General features: G+C 39.0%; 1 protein-coding gene across 1 annotated transcript; it reads left to right on the forward strand.

Annotated features, from left to right (window-relative positions):
- The first annotated feature begins 480 nt into the window (after positions 1 to 480).
- LOC122135892 lies at positions 481 to 10,373 on the forward strand. The gene is made up of 3 exons (XM_042716957.1): positions 481 to 625; positions 731 to 2,829; positions 6,689 to 10,373. Exons 2-3 carry the CDS (start codon positions 2,206 to 2,208, stop codon positions 7,586 to 7,588), a joined length of 1,524 nt encoding a protein of 507 aa, XP_042572891.1. The 5' UTR covers positions 481 to 625; positions 731 to 2,205; the 3' UTR covers positions 7,589 to 10,373.
- Positions 10,374 to 13,216: the final 2,843 nt, after the last annotated feature.

Consider the following 13,216-nt stretch of genomic DNA (forward strand, 5'->3'; position numbering starts at 1 on the left):
AATGAGACATGAAAAGTCCCAAAGCAAGGTATTTGTATCAATTATTAGAGGATTTCTGTTATAGGCCTATATTGTAAAAGCCAATTTTTCCTTATTTGTATTTATTGATTTATGGATTTTGGATTATTTGTTATCTGTTTCTTTTTCTGGGAAATGCAGCCTAAGTTTATGGACTTGTTATGAAGAGCTTATGTTTCTGGATGGGGGTTTCCTTGTGTGTGTATGTATTTGACAAATATAGCGTACAAAATCAAAAGTAAACTTGTCGCAAGTCTCAGCTTTTCCACTTGATTGTTTACAGTATATTAAGATCTAGAAAATGTATGTGGTTCAATTATGTGGATCTATACATGCCTTTCAACAAATGCTTCCACAGATTTGCTCAATTTTTTTTGAAAGAGAGAGAGAGAGAGAGAGAGAGAGAGAGAGAGAGAGAGAGAGAGAGAGAGAGAGAGAGAGAGAGAGAGAGAGAGAGAGAGAGAACTTGTTATAGAACCTCCACACTGTCTCTGCATTTACTGTAGGGATTCCTCAAGTGATTGTCATGACTAAAGTGGATGAAGCATGTCCTCCGGTCAAAAATGATCTTAGGAAGATCTACAAATGCAAGAAGAATAAAGAGAAAGTATGTGATATATTAAAAATATACTTTTACATATTCCACATGTTGATCACATTTTGTCTAATAGCCATGCAGAATTTTCTGACCTAACATTCTGTTCCTGTCCAGATGGAGTTGTGCAGTCCCAAAGTAGGTGTGCCAATGAGCCACATCTTCCCAGTGAAGAACTACCATAATGAGATTGACACAAACGATGAGACTAATGTTCTGATACCTAAGGCACTTGATCAGATTGTTTAGATTGCCAGTGATAGATTGGAGGATAGTGAAATCTATACTGACAAGTAAATAAATAAAAATTATATAAATATTATTATAAAATAATTAATGCATTTAGAGTGTGTGGTAGAAACATTCATTTCTATTGTTTTTTGCATGATCTTATATGCTTATGGAACATTATATACTGCATGTGTTTTCTTAGAACTGCTGTGTAGTCACAGTGAGAAATTGGTTTGGGGCCTAAGCATAAGATGTATGGGTGACAAGAGATCCACAGGGCCATGTTGGGCTGAGAGGGGGAACAACTGGGAGACCCACAGACGTCTGTCCATGACATAGGAGGTCATCTAGGCCTTAAATATAGGGGGAACCAATCTTTAGAAGAATGATATAGTAGTGTGTTTTTGACTTTCAATGTGTGGAAAAATACAGCTGCTGAGAGTTTGTAACCTTGACTTGGAAAAGAGATATAAGGCGGAGGATCGCCCTCCCTTCTTTGTCACACTCTGCAGCGACTGTGTTTCCTGCGTGATGTCTGACCTTCTTTGCAAAGAATAAACTTTTTGAAAATACTGAGAGCGAGTTTGTCTCTTATGCTGATGAGAGTTGATTTAATTTTGCCACAACAATCTGGTGTCAGAAAAGTGGGATTCCTTGGATGTGTCTTCTGGACCTGTGAGCGGAACGGTGACCGTACATCCTGGACGACAGAAGTTCAGCCCTAACCCCGACTAGATTAAAGGGTGAGAGGGACCGACCGCCGAGGCCCGGAGGGGACACCACTGGAATCAGAAAACGAACCTGGGTGGCAACAGGACTCTCGGGTAAGAGACAAATCATAATCTTCTAAAGAATTTGGGTTTTTGAAATTAGAATTGGAATTAAGATAAAGGGAATAAACCATAGTGGTGGGTCTGACTCTGTGGAAACGCAATCAAGAAGGAGAAACTGAGATCACGTGGGCGGATGCAGCACAGTTAAAATATTTCTAGAGAGAAATTGAAACTGTGGGTAGCAGAGCGGCGTGATTGAGACGTTTCTGGGGGAGAATGCGATTGTGAGAATACAGCACAGTTAATACATTTCTAAGGGGGAAATTGAAACTGCTGCAACTGGTGTGATTGGAAATTGAGTAAGAAATTGAGATCAAGAACGATCCAGAGATTTCGGTCCAGAGATTGAGATCACGTGCAAGCAGTTAACATATTTCTAAGAGGGGAATTGAAACTGTGTGGGTATTAATCGAAGCTGCAGGGAGCCCTCCGCCTGTCCGGCTTTGGGATAAAGGTTGGATCTGTTAGAGACGTCTGACAGATTATTTAGGCGCCAAAGGGAAATCCACAGAGAAAGAACCAGCCAATATGGGGAAGTCCCAGAGCAAGCTTACTAAATATGATACACCGGTATTTTGTCAAATGAAAAAAGTATATGGCCAGAAATGCATGCAAGATATGGGGAAATTAATTAAGTATCATGATTTTCCAAAAGAGGGAACACTGAGTGTCAAAAGATTGAATGCTGTAAAGGAATCAGTTGAAGAGGGTAGCGAGAAACTAAAAGGGTGTTGTGTGAAACATATGTGTGAAAAATGTAAACAAACTGTGAATTACTGGATAGAGGAAGCAGATAAGAGAGAAAGAAAAGCAATGCAAAAAGAATTAGCAGGTAGAAAAGAGGAAAAGAAAATTGAAAAATGTCAAGGAAAACTTACTAACCGCTCTGATGTTTCTGTCTCTAAACATGCACCACCTCCCTATCCTCACTATCCCGTGGCGGAGCTGCAAGCCGTGAAAATGGACCCTGACCTCGACTGCTCTCCACCAAGACCAACAGCACCACAGGCAGAAGCAGAACGCAGACAAGAAATAGAGGAAGACCCAGAAATGATTCCTGAAAACCCCAATGAAGAAGTTGAAGAGGAAATAGCACGCAGAGCACCCCCGACAAGGAAAAGAAAAACAAGACAAACAGTAAAAGAAGAAAATGTGAGTATAAGAGCTCCAATGATAGAAGTATCAGGTCCTGACGGCCCTATTACCCTTACGAAACAAAAATATATGTGAATATATTGGAAGATATAATGTGATATATGAAATAAGATATTTTGATATATGGGACTCTAGTTCTTATATTTTTCAATATTCTGCAATATATGCATTAACCATGTTTAGCCATATATTGATACATAGAAAATATATATTTAGCAATAAGCCAGAAACAATACAGTAGACTACTACATAGCTTTATTGAAACACTCATTCATTTTTATTAACACATGGGTTTACATACAAAATTAAATGTCTCAAAAAATGTATATATATATATATATATATATATATATACACACACACACACACACACACACACACATACATATAAATATATATATATATATATATATATATATATATATATATATATAGTACAAATGTATTTTCACATACATTTGGTAGATATGAACTATATTATATTTACTATATATTAATATGTACATACACACATGTATAGTCATACATTATGGTACATATACATACATATATGGATATATATATTACAAAATATATTTGTCAGATTTGGATACATATATATGTAACATACTGTACATGTTCCCATATAAATGTTAATATACACAAGTGGTCAGAATTGTTGGTATCCTTGGTAAATATGATCAAAGGCTGTGGAAATAAATCTGCATTGTTAGTCCTTTTGATCTATTATTTAAAAAAATCACAAAAATCTAACTTTTCATTGGAGAATAAGAATTCAAAATGGGGGGAAATATCATTAGGAAATAAATGTTTTTCTCTAATACACATTGGACACAATTAACGGTCCCTTTTATTTAATGCTTTTTGAAACCTCCATTTGCCAAAATAGTATAGGAGGTTTCTCCTAAAATGCCTGATGAGGTTAGAGAGCATCTGACAAGAGATCAGAGACCGTTCCTTCATCCAGAATCTCTCCAGATCCTTCAGATTAATAGCTGCCAGCTCCATGACGGTGCTTCTCCTCTTCAATTCACCACACTCATTTTCTACAGGGTGCAGGTCAGGGAACTATGTAGGTAGAATACTAAGGACTATACACTTACTACCCATATAGCTACTGGTGTACCTGTGCAATACCCTGTTCTTATATTTATAAATGTATTCTTAATTCTCCTGTATTTATTATTATTTCACTCACTACTGTATATCTGCTACATTTGCACTATACCTATTTTGCGCATTTGGTATATATAACTGTTTACATTTGCACTGTCTGCACATCTGTTTACATTGCACTGTTTACTTTGTCTGTGTCATTGTTTGCATTTTGTTAATTGTACATTCTGTGTATGTGTGCACTTCAGTGTGAGAGCAAAAAAAAAAAAAAAAAAAAAAAAAAAATGTGTTGTAAAGCTATACAATGACAATAAAAAAACTATTCTATTCTATTCTAATTGTGTCCATGTATTTGAGACAGAGAAAAAAACATTTCATAATGATATAAAAAAAAAATTTAATTTTTATTATCCAATGAAAGGTTGGATTTTTGTGATTTCTTTAAAATAAAAGATCAAAAGGATTAACATTAATTTATTTTCACAGCCATTTATTTTCACAGCCTTCTTTGCTCATATTTACAAAGGGTACCAACAATTCTGACCACGTGTGTATAGTAGGGGCGGGAGATATAGCCTCAAAATTATATCACGATATTTCAAGAATATTTGCGATAATGATATTTATGACGATATACAAAAAAATATGTTACAACATTTTATTGGTGATTGCAGCTGGCAGGCAGCAGCATTTATTAGTGCAAACACAATGAAGGGCATTTTCCATCCTTTACATTAATGACAGACTCCCTAATTTGTGTGTAAATCATAAGATGTTTTAAGATACAAGTTATGCTTGTACTTTCTGTACTGGAAGCTCCTGATACCAAGACGAATTCCTTCTGCGTGTAAACACACTTGGCAATAAAGCTCTTTCTGATTCTGATGAAAATTCAATCTCTGACAGCAGGTGGCGCTTATAGAACACTAGCGTTTCCTCAGTTATTGCTGCACGCAGCGCTGAGCTAATTAACACTCCTTTAATGTGTATTTAACGACGGTAAGAGGAAAAAGAAAATGCTATCGAAACTTTTCGGAAGACAGTCAGTTATCCTCAGAAATACATCCATATTCACCCCACCCTAATTCCATAATTATGGTTTTCTTTAAGTATTTCAATGAATTTGTACAGTATTTTCTCTGCTTGCGTGACTATTCTCTCCTCTTTGTCCATCTTCAGTGCATCTGTCTTAAAGATAATATATCATGATGATCACTACTTTTGTGTTACCAAATTGCATCCTGTCAGGAATAACCTGCCCGCGCTGTTTTAAACCTGGTCGTTTTTGATTACTGTCAGTTATGCTGGCATTGCCAGATATTTGAAAAAAAAAAAAAAAAAAACAATCTAAAAATAAATAAACCGCAATGAGTCCAAATCTTGAGTTATGGAAAAATATAAAGATATCGCTGTCCCTAAAACTGCAACCTCCCACTTTATTCACTTCCTAAATTAAGTAAAAAAAAAAAAAACCTTAGACGCTTATAATACGTGTATCTGGCAACACGACTGAGGCTGAGGCCGCGTCCTCAACTCGCTCAAGGGACGAGGCCATGTTACCTTTTTCACAATGATAATATTTTTTTTTTATTTTTTTTTAAACCCAGATAGCTTGCTGAAATACTTCTGCAGCCGCCTCATCTACCTCAGCCATCATGCTGATCAAGACCTGTCCCGGTGAAACTGATCGCGCCTAACCTGCCTTCCGTTTCCACTATACACCCCTTCCGTATTCACACATGCATACATTCTTCTCTTACATACACATATTCTCTTCAGACATACATACATACATTCTATATATATATATATATATATATGTATATATATATATATATATATATATATATATCAATGAAAGGAGAATGTATGTGTGTGTGAGAGAGTAGAAATGTATGTGAATGGAGAATGTATGTGTGTGAAAGCAAAAATATATGTATGTGAAAGGAGAAGTTAAGTGTGAGAGAGAGTAGAAATGTATGCATGTGTAAGGAGAATGTAAGTGAGTGAAAGCAAGAATATATGTATGTGAAAGGAGAATGTATGTGTGTGAGAGTAGAAATATATGTATGTGAATGGAGAATGTAAGTGTGTGAGAGTGCCAGAATGAATTATGGCTTGTACGGCCCCTCATACAAATTTGCTCATATTTGGATACATATATTTTGCATATGTGTTAGATTATATGTGTAGCCAATATTTATATATTTACAAATATATAATTCCATATATGAAAATATATTAAAATAAATATTAACCTTGAATTTTGTTCATATACTGCTATAATATATTTCCATATAAATGTGACTATATGAGCGCCATGTATGTTGACATATCGTCCCCTTGGAATTATAAGGTTCTATCTGCATTCCGAGTAGTTTTGTGATATTGAGTTTCAAATTTTTTGTGTTCCATTCTACTGTGTAGATAGAACCTTATTGTTTTTTAAATAAAAAGCCAAATAAACTACACAAAATAAAAAAACATAACACAAAAAGCTGTCACAGAATAAGAATATGTGAATAAATAAATTGACAAAAATGTCAGATAATTCCAAGGGGACGATATCCAAGGGGACGATATATTCCCTAATATATGGAAAGCGGCAATTCCTTATGTATTATTCAGTATAGTGTAATATATTACCACAATGTATTATTCTGTATAATTACCAATATACTGAAAATTATTTAATATATTGAATGTTCATATATAATAAAATATATTTTCTTTCCGTAAGGGTTTGGTCTTTAGACCCTGGGATGTGACTGATACGAAAGAAGCGATGGCTCATTTGCCGAGCCCTGACGAAGCAGGTAACAAATTTTCCACAGAGTTAGTCACCTTCTGCCAAGAATTCAGCCCCACCGTGCATGAACTGAGAAGGCTGCTGGCAGTGAAACTGGGGGCTACGAGCTGGCATAAAGTGAGCGGAAAGCTGCAGAAAGAAGACTGTCGGAGAGAACACTGTGAATGGGAACACCGAGCTAACGTAGACTACCGCACAGCTGTTGAAGAGCTGGCTGAAGCCATAAAAGTAGCATTCCCAGTGCGTGTGGACACAGCAAAGATTGGCAACTGCTGCCAGAGCAGAGAGGAGTCTGTTCAAGACTATTACAACCGTCTATATCTGATTTTTAATAAACACAGCGGATTAGAGGAGCCAGAGGGACGAGGGAATCAACCTGGCACATGGGAATGTCATCTGCGGAGCTGGTTTCTGAATGGACTGAGACCTGAGATTGCGCAAGCAGTCAAAACCAGCTACATTGAATGGAAAAGTGGACGACTATCTGCTGTTTTAGCACATGCTTTGCACGCAGAGGAGCTGCAAACAGCCAAGAAGGAAAGGGCTAAAGCCAAGACCGACAAAGAATGGCAGCAGGCCTTAGTGCAAGCCGTATCGAAGCCTTGGGGCTTTTCTGTGCAGCGAAATCAGCAAGCAAGAGGGGGGAAAGGAAAAAGACAAGAAGGAAGATACTCAAATGTGACTGAAAGAAATTCTGAGAAATGGGGTTGTTGGATCTGCGAAACCAATGAACATGTACTCAACAAGTGTACCAAATGCAGACTGTGCAAGAAGGATGGTCATTGGGCCAGGAATTGCCCAGAAGACCAGCAAAATCAAGAAGCAGACTGAAGCAAGGGACGGAGAGCAGGGAGGAGGGGTCCAGGGTGAGCAACCAACAGCCACAAGTCAGGGAAGTGAAAATTTTCTAACCACACACACACACACATACACATACACGGATTTACATTCTGCTCTCTGCAATGAAGAAAAAGCTTGCATTTCTTTGTGTATTTCTGATTTGAGTAATGAAAATTCTGATAAATGTGCGATGATGTACAAAAGTGAAGCTTTTATGAAAATGCCTAAATATCCCATGCTAGTGGAGGGAATATTAATTGAGTTTTTATCTGATTCTGGGGTTTCAAGGTCATCTATACGACCATGTGACTTGCCATGTCAACCGTTATTAACAGGCGAAACATGCAGTTTGTGAAAGATTCATAGTGCCCTTAAATTGTGAAACAGAGCGGGGAGAGGTGCTGAAACGTGCTTTCATTTATACTCCAGCATGTCCAGTACCCCTCCTGGGAAGAGATCTATTGTGTAAGCTAAATTTGACACTGGTTGCAGACTCTTGGGGTGTCCGATTGGCAGAGAGAGAGCAATTGTGCTGCCTGCAAGCAGAGCCAAAATGGGCATATGAATGGCACATCATAAATCATGATTGGGCTGAAATGATGTGTGAACTGACTAAAAGTCAAACCAAGCCAATTAACAGAGAAGTTATGTTGCCTAACAATTTGCATTGCACGTCACATGTCATAGTGAAAAAGACTGGAAAAAGGTTTAAGGGAGAAAAAAGGGAAACTTTGAGTTTTGAAAAATTATTTTGGACAGAAAATGTGTGTGCAGTTTCAGTTTGTCTGACAGGGAAACAGCTTCAATTTTATTTAATGGCAGGAGATTCTGTGCCTCACTTATCACTATCCAAGGCCAAAGAACAGACATGGTCTGGGTTAGGGCTGTTTGTGAAAAACTGTGTTTATGTTACAGACTGGAGTGAGATAAGCGCTGGTGTGAAACACAGCGAGAGTCTAGAAGCATATATGTCAGAGTGTAAGCACGAAATTGGGGTAGAGAGAGTTGTGGTACCCATTGACAAAAACGCAAAGGAAAATCACTGCATGACAAATATTTGTGCTTCAGACATACATCCGGCTTTGGGAGAAGTGCCATCGGAGCTGTGGGCGGGGCACAAATATGATGTGGGATTGATTAAAGGATGTGAACCGGTTGTAATCACCCCTAAATCTGATTACAGGCCGTGTCAGCATCAGTATCCTCTAAAACCAGAGGCAATTCTTGGTATAAAACCAGTGTTTGAGTCCCTATTAAAAGAGGGAATAATAGTGCCATGCAGTGATTCTCCAGTGCGCACTCCGATTTTTCCTGTGAAAAAGATAAGAGGCAAAGGTCAACCCACAAGATTTACAGGCAGTAAATGCAGCGGTCAGACAAAGGGCTCCATCAGTGCCAAATCCATATACGATCTTGTCACAAATACCACAAGATGGCAACATTCTTTTCAGTGGTAGATTTGGCTAATGCATTTTTTAGCGTGCCAGTGGATAAAGACAACCAATTTTGGTTTGCATTTGAATTGGATGGCAGATGCTATAAATTCACGCTATGGGGAATCGCGATTCGGTACAATGAAGCCTTTGGAACCTTTGACCCTGACAGCTGGAACCGCTTTGTTACAATACGTGGATGACCTTTGCTTGTGTGCTCGAGATGATTCTACGTGTGTAACTGATACTATGACTCTCCTGAAGCATCTGGCTAAGGAGGGCCATAAAGTCAGCATGATGAAGCTACAATTTGTGAAGCAGCAGGTTACATTTCTGGGGCATGTAATAACATCCAATAGCAAATCACTGTCAACAATGTATGGCTTGAATGGATTATCGTTGTTATTGTGCCTACCTTGTATTTTTCAGTTTGTATCCAGCTCAGTACAGAGACTGATGAAGTCTAGTATGTCACATCAAAGGGTTTTTAGACATGGGTGAAGAGAGAATGGATGATGGAGAAACTAACAGTAGTGGAAGTTACAGTGAAATGTGCTAAACAAATTAAGAAGACAATACTTTGTATATGAAACAAGGGGCATTTGGCCAGTGTTTAGCCCAGCTATACGTATACTGTTTCTTGCTAAAATTAGGGACTGTCCCCACATAAAAAGCCTTAGCATGTTTTTCTGAGGAATTTAAGAGAGTGATCATTTATATGAAAATCTGAGATGAAGAGTATAAATGTGATGTAATATCTTAAATTTGCTTTATTATCATTTTGAGTTTATTACATTTAATCTTGGTAAAGTAGTAAGAGTTTTAAACATTGTAATGAATTTTTGTTTTAATTAGTGATCAATGAATGATAAAATGGGGAAATTGTGGTAGAAAAATTAATTTCTATTGTTTTTTGCATGATCTTATATGCTTATGGAACATTATATACTGCATGTGTTTTCTTAGAACTGCTGTGTAGTCACAGTGAGAAATGGGTTTGGGGCCTAAGCATAAGATGTATGGGTGACACGAGATCCACAGGGCCATATTGGGCTGATAGGGGGAACAACTGGGAGACCCACAGGCGTCTGTCCATGACCTAGGAGGTCATCTAGGCCTTAAATATAGGGGGAACCAATCTTTAGAGAAATTATATAGTAGTGTGTTTTTGACTTTCTTTCTATGTGTGGAAAAGTACAGCTGCTGAGAGTTTGTAACCTTGACTTGGAAAAGAGATATAAGGCTGAGGACCGCCCTCCCTTCTTTGTCACACTCTGCTGCAACTGTGTTTCCTGTGTGATGTCTGACCTTCTTTGCAAAGAATAAACCTTTTGAAAATACTGAGAGCGAGTTTGTCTCTTATGCTGATGAGAGTCGATTTAATTTTGCCACAAGTGGATCTTTGAAGGTCATTCAGAAATGTACACATGTAAAATAGCAAGATAAAAAAAAAAAAAAAAAAAAAATCAAGAAAAATAAACTTAAGCATTTTTAACAGCATTAAATCTATTAAATTACTGCCTGTAAATTACTGTAATGTAGTTACTGAATAAATCCTATACAATATTGAATTGTCTTAATACATGTAAAAAAAAACAAGTTAAATTTGGATGTAAAATGATTAAATGCATGCATAAATTATAATGTCACAAAGTGCAGGTGATCAGTACTCCGGCGATTGGGATCGGGTGACAGAGGTGGCTGTGAAGGAGATGATTCCCTGACACTACCCCCTCCTCCAGGGGCGGCTCCTGATGCAACGACGAGGGCGACCTCGGCCTCTGGGTGCGGGACGACTTGGATGGACTCGATGGAACTCCTCCAGCAGCATAGGATCCAGGATGTCATCCCAGGCCACCCAGGAATATTCTTCTGGTCCGTACCCTTCCCAGTCGACCAGGTATTCGAGCCGGCCACCCCGTCGCCGCGAGTCCAGGATTTCCTTGACCTGATATTCGGAGGGCTGGTCTAGTATCTCCGGAGGAGGGGTTTCTTCAGGTTCCTGGGTGTCTGAAGTGGAGGGAGAGAAGGGTTTTAGGAGTGACATGGAATGAAGGGTGAATTCGGTACCTGGGTGGTAGTTGTAACTTATAGGTGACCTTGTTGATCTGCCTCTCAACCACGAATGCACCAATGTAGCGGGGACTCAGCTTCCTGCTTGGCAGACGGAGACGCAGATCCCAGGTGGACAGCCATACCTTGTCCCCAGGATGGTAAATGGGAGTGATACGGAATGATACTCACCGCAAGATGTGGGGGTTTTACGGGGCAGGCTCTGATGTGATGATCAGGTGCGGCACAATAGAGGCAGAGTCCAGCCGCAAGCCTGCGATTGCATTTCTCCAGGGATACCCGTGTTAAATCCACTTGCTTTGGCTCTGGTACTGGAGGGCCACTGGCAGGAGAGACAGACTGGTGGGCGGCTTCATCAGTGTGGCAGGCAGCTAGGTGTTGGGAAATGCATTTGGCTTTCAACATGAAGCTCTCCAATCCTACAGAATCCTCATAGATAGCCATTTGATCACAGATACAGAGATTTAATCCTTGACGATAGGCGCTAAGGAGAGCTACCTCATTCCATCCGCTAGCCGCCGCAGTCCAGAATTGCACAGTGTATTCACTGGTTGAAGTGGCTCCTTGATACAACCACAGCAGTTGATCTGAAACAAATCTCACCAGTAGCAGAGCCAAGTACCTCTTTGAAGTGGTTAGTGAAAGCTTTGTAAGAGTTATTTATAACACTATTGGCATTCCATATGGCCTTTGCCTATGACAAAGCACGGCCAGACAGTAGTGAAATCAGGAATGCTACCTTGGAGCGCTCAGTAGAGAAATTCTGCAGTTGCATCTCAATGTATATGCTACTTGTAAAAGAAAGCCACCACATCCAGCTGGTTCCCCCACATAGGAAGCAGGCATAGCCACACTGTTAAAAATGATTTGGGCTTTTAGTCAGAGGGACTATTGTTGTCAAGCTGAGAGAACTCATTGCCCATTACAACAAAGCAAGAAGAGTTACAACAAAAAAGCGCGGAAACTCATTAAAAACTCATAATAATCCGTTCAGTTCACTTCAGAAAATAGGTCAAGGTGGACATTTCAACCAACACGCATGTGTCCGCAGTGACGTCACGCGCCATGTTCAACTCTGGAGGGAAAATCCAAGCTGACCGCCATCTTTTTTTCCTCGGAGCCGAGCCTCCAAGTAAGTACATTTAAAATTGTTTTAACTTAGTTCATCTGTTGGTAATGTGCATTCGTCGTCTAATGTCTCTCAGTCTCAAATGATCCGTAAACATAACCTGTGATGAATATTTCATGTTCGTTCGTTTTTTGGAAATACGTTAGCATGTTAGCACCGGAGTGTCACAGCAAGTATTTCATGTAGGGTTGAGCCTCATATTCGACATTAACAAGTATTCGGCACCGATAATATACTCTTATACAAGTGAAACGGTGCGAGACCCGTCCTCATTATTATGGAAAAATGTGTGAACAGTGGGAACATTATACCCGTACATGTTTTCATGTGTAGTGATATGTGTGCCGTTACACTCTGTATCCATGGCAATGCGCAGCAGTGGGGGTGAACGGTCGCGCAGACCGCCAGTTGGAGATCAGACGTGGGTTTTTTGCAAGGGGGAAAGTAAAGTATGAAGAGTTACAACAACTTCAACTTGAAAAAAAGCGCAGAAACTCATTAAAAACTCACAATAATCCGTCCAGTTCAGCCGTCCAAGTAAATACATTTAAAATTGCCTCTCTCCACAACTCGTACCTCCTATGGCGCCATTTTGATGCTACCTGGCACTCACCCGCCGTTAGCATTCCATTGACTGCCATTCATTTTGACGTCACTTTGCGAATAACTTTACATCTGAAGCGTTTAAAGACTTTATTTGTCCATTGTTTATTTCTAAAGAAACATCACGATGTATAAAAGGCTCCGTTACCTTGTATCTCACGTTATGGCTCCGTAGCAGACGTTTTTGTAAAAAATTGTAAAAAGACTTCACTGGTCTCTGTTTAAATCTACAGCGTCACTCTGTCCATTTCTTTTACTGTGTATGTTTTTTTTGGGCCAGTGGAAAAGGAGCCCTATGCAGTTTAAAATCGGGTCGACCCGCTTTAAAAAAGAAAAAGTATTTCATACTACATGAAAAATAATCAACCCAATTTTGCTGAT

The sequence above is a fragment of the Cyprinus carpio genome, chromosome B1, assembly GCF_018340385.1.
Source record: "Cyprinus carpio isolate SPL01 chromosome B1, ASM1834038v1, whole genome shotgun sequence".
Classification (NCBI taxonomy): domain Eukaryota; kingdom Metazoa; phylum Chordata; class Actinopteri; order Cypriniformes; family Cyprinidae; genus Cyprinus; species Cyprinus carpio.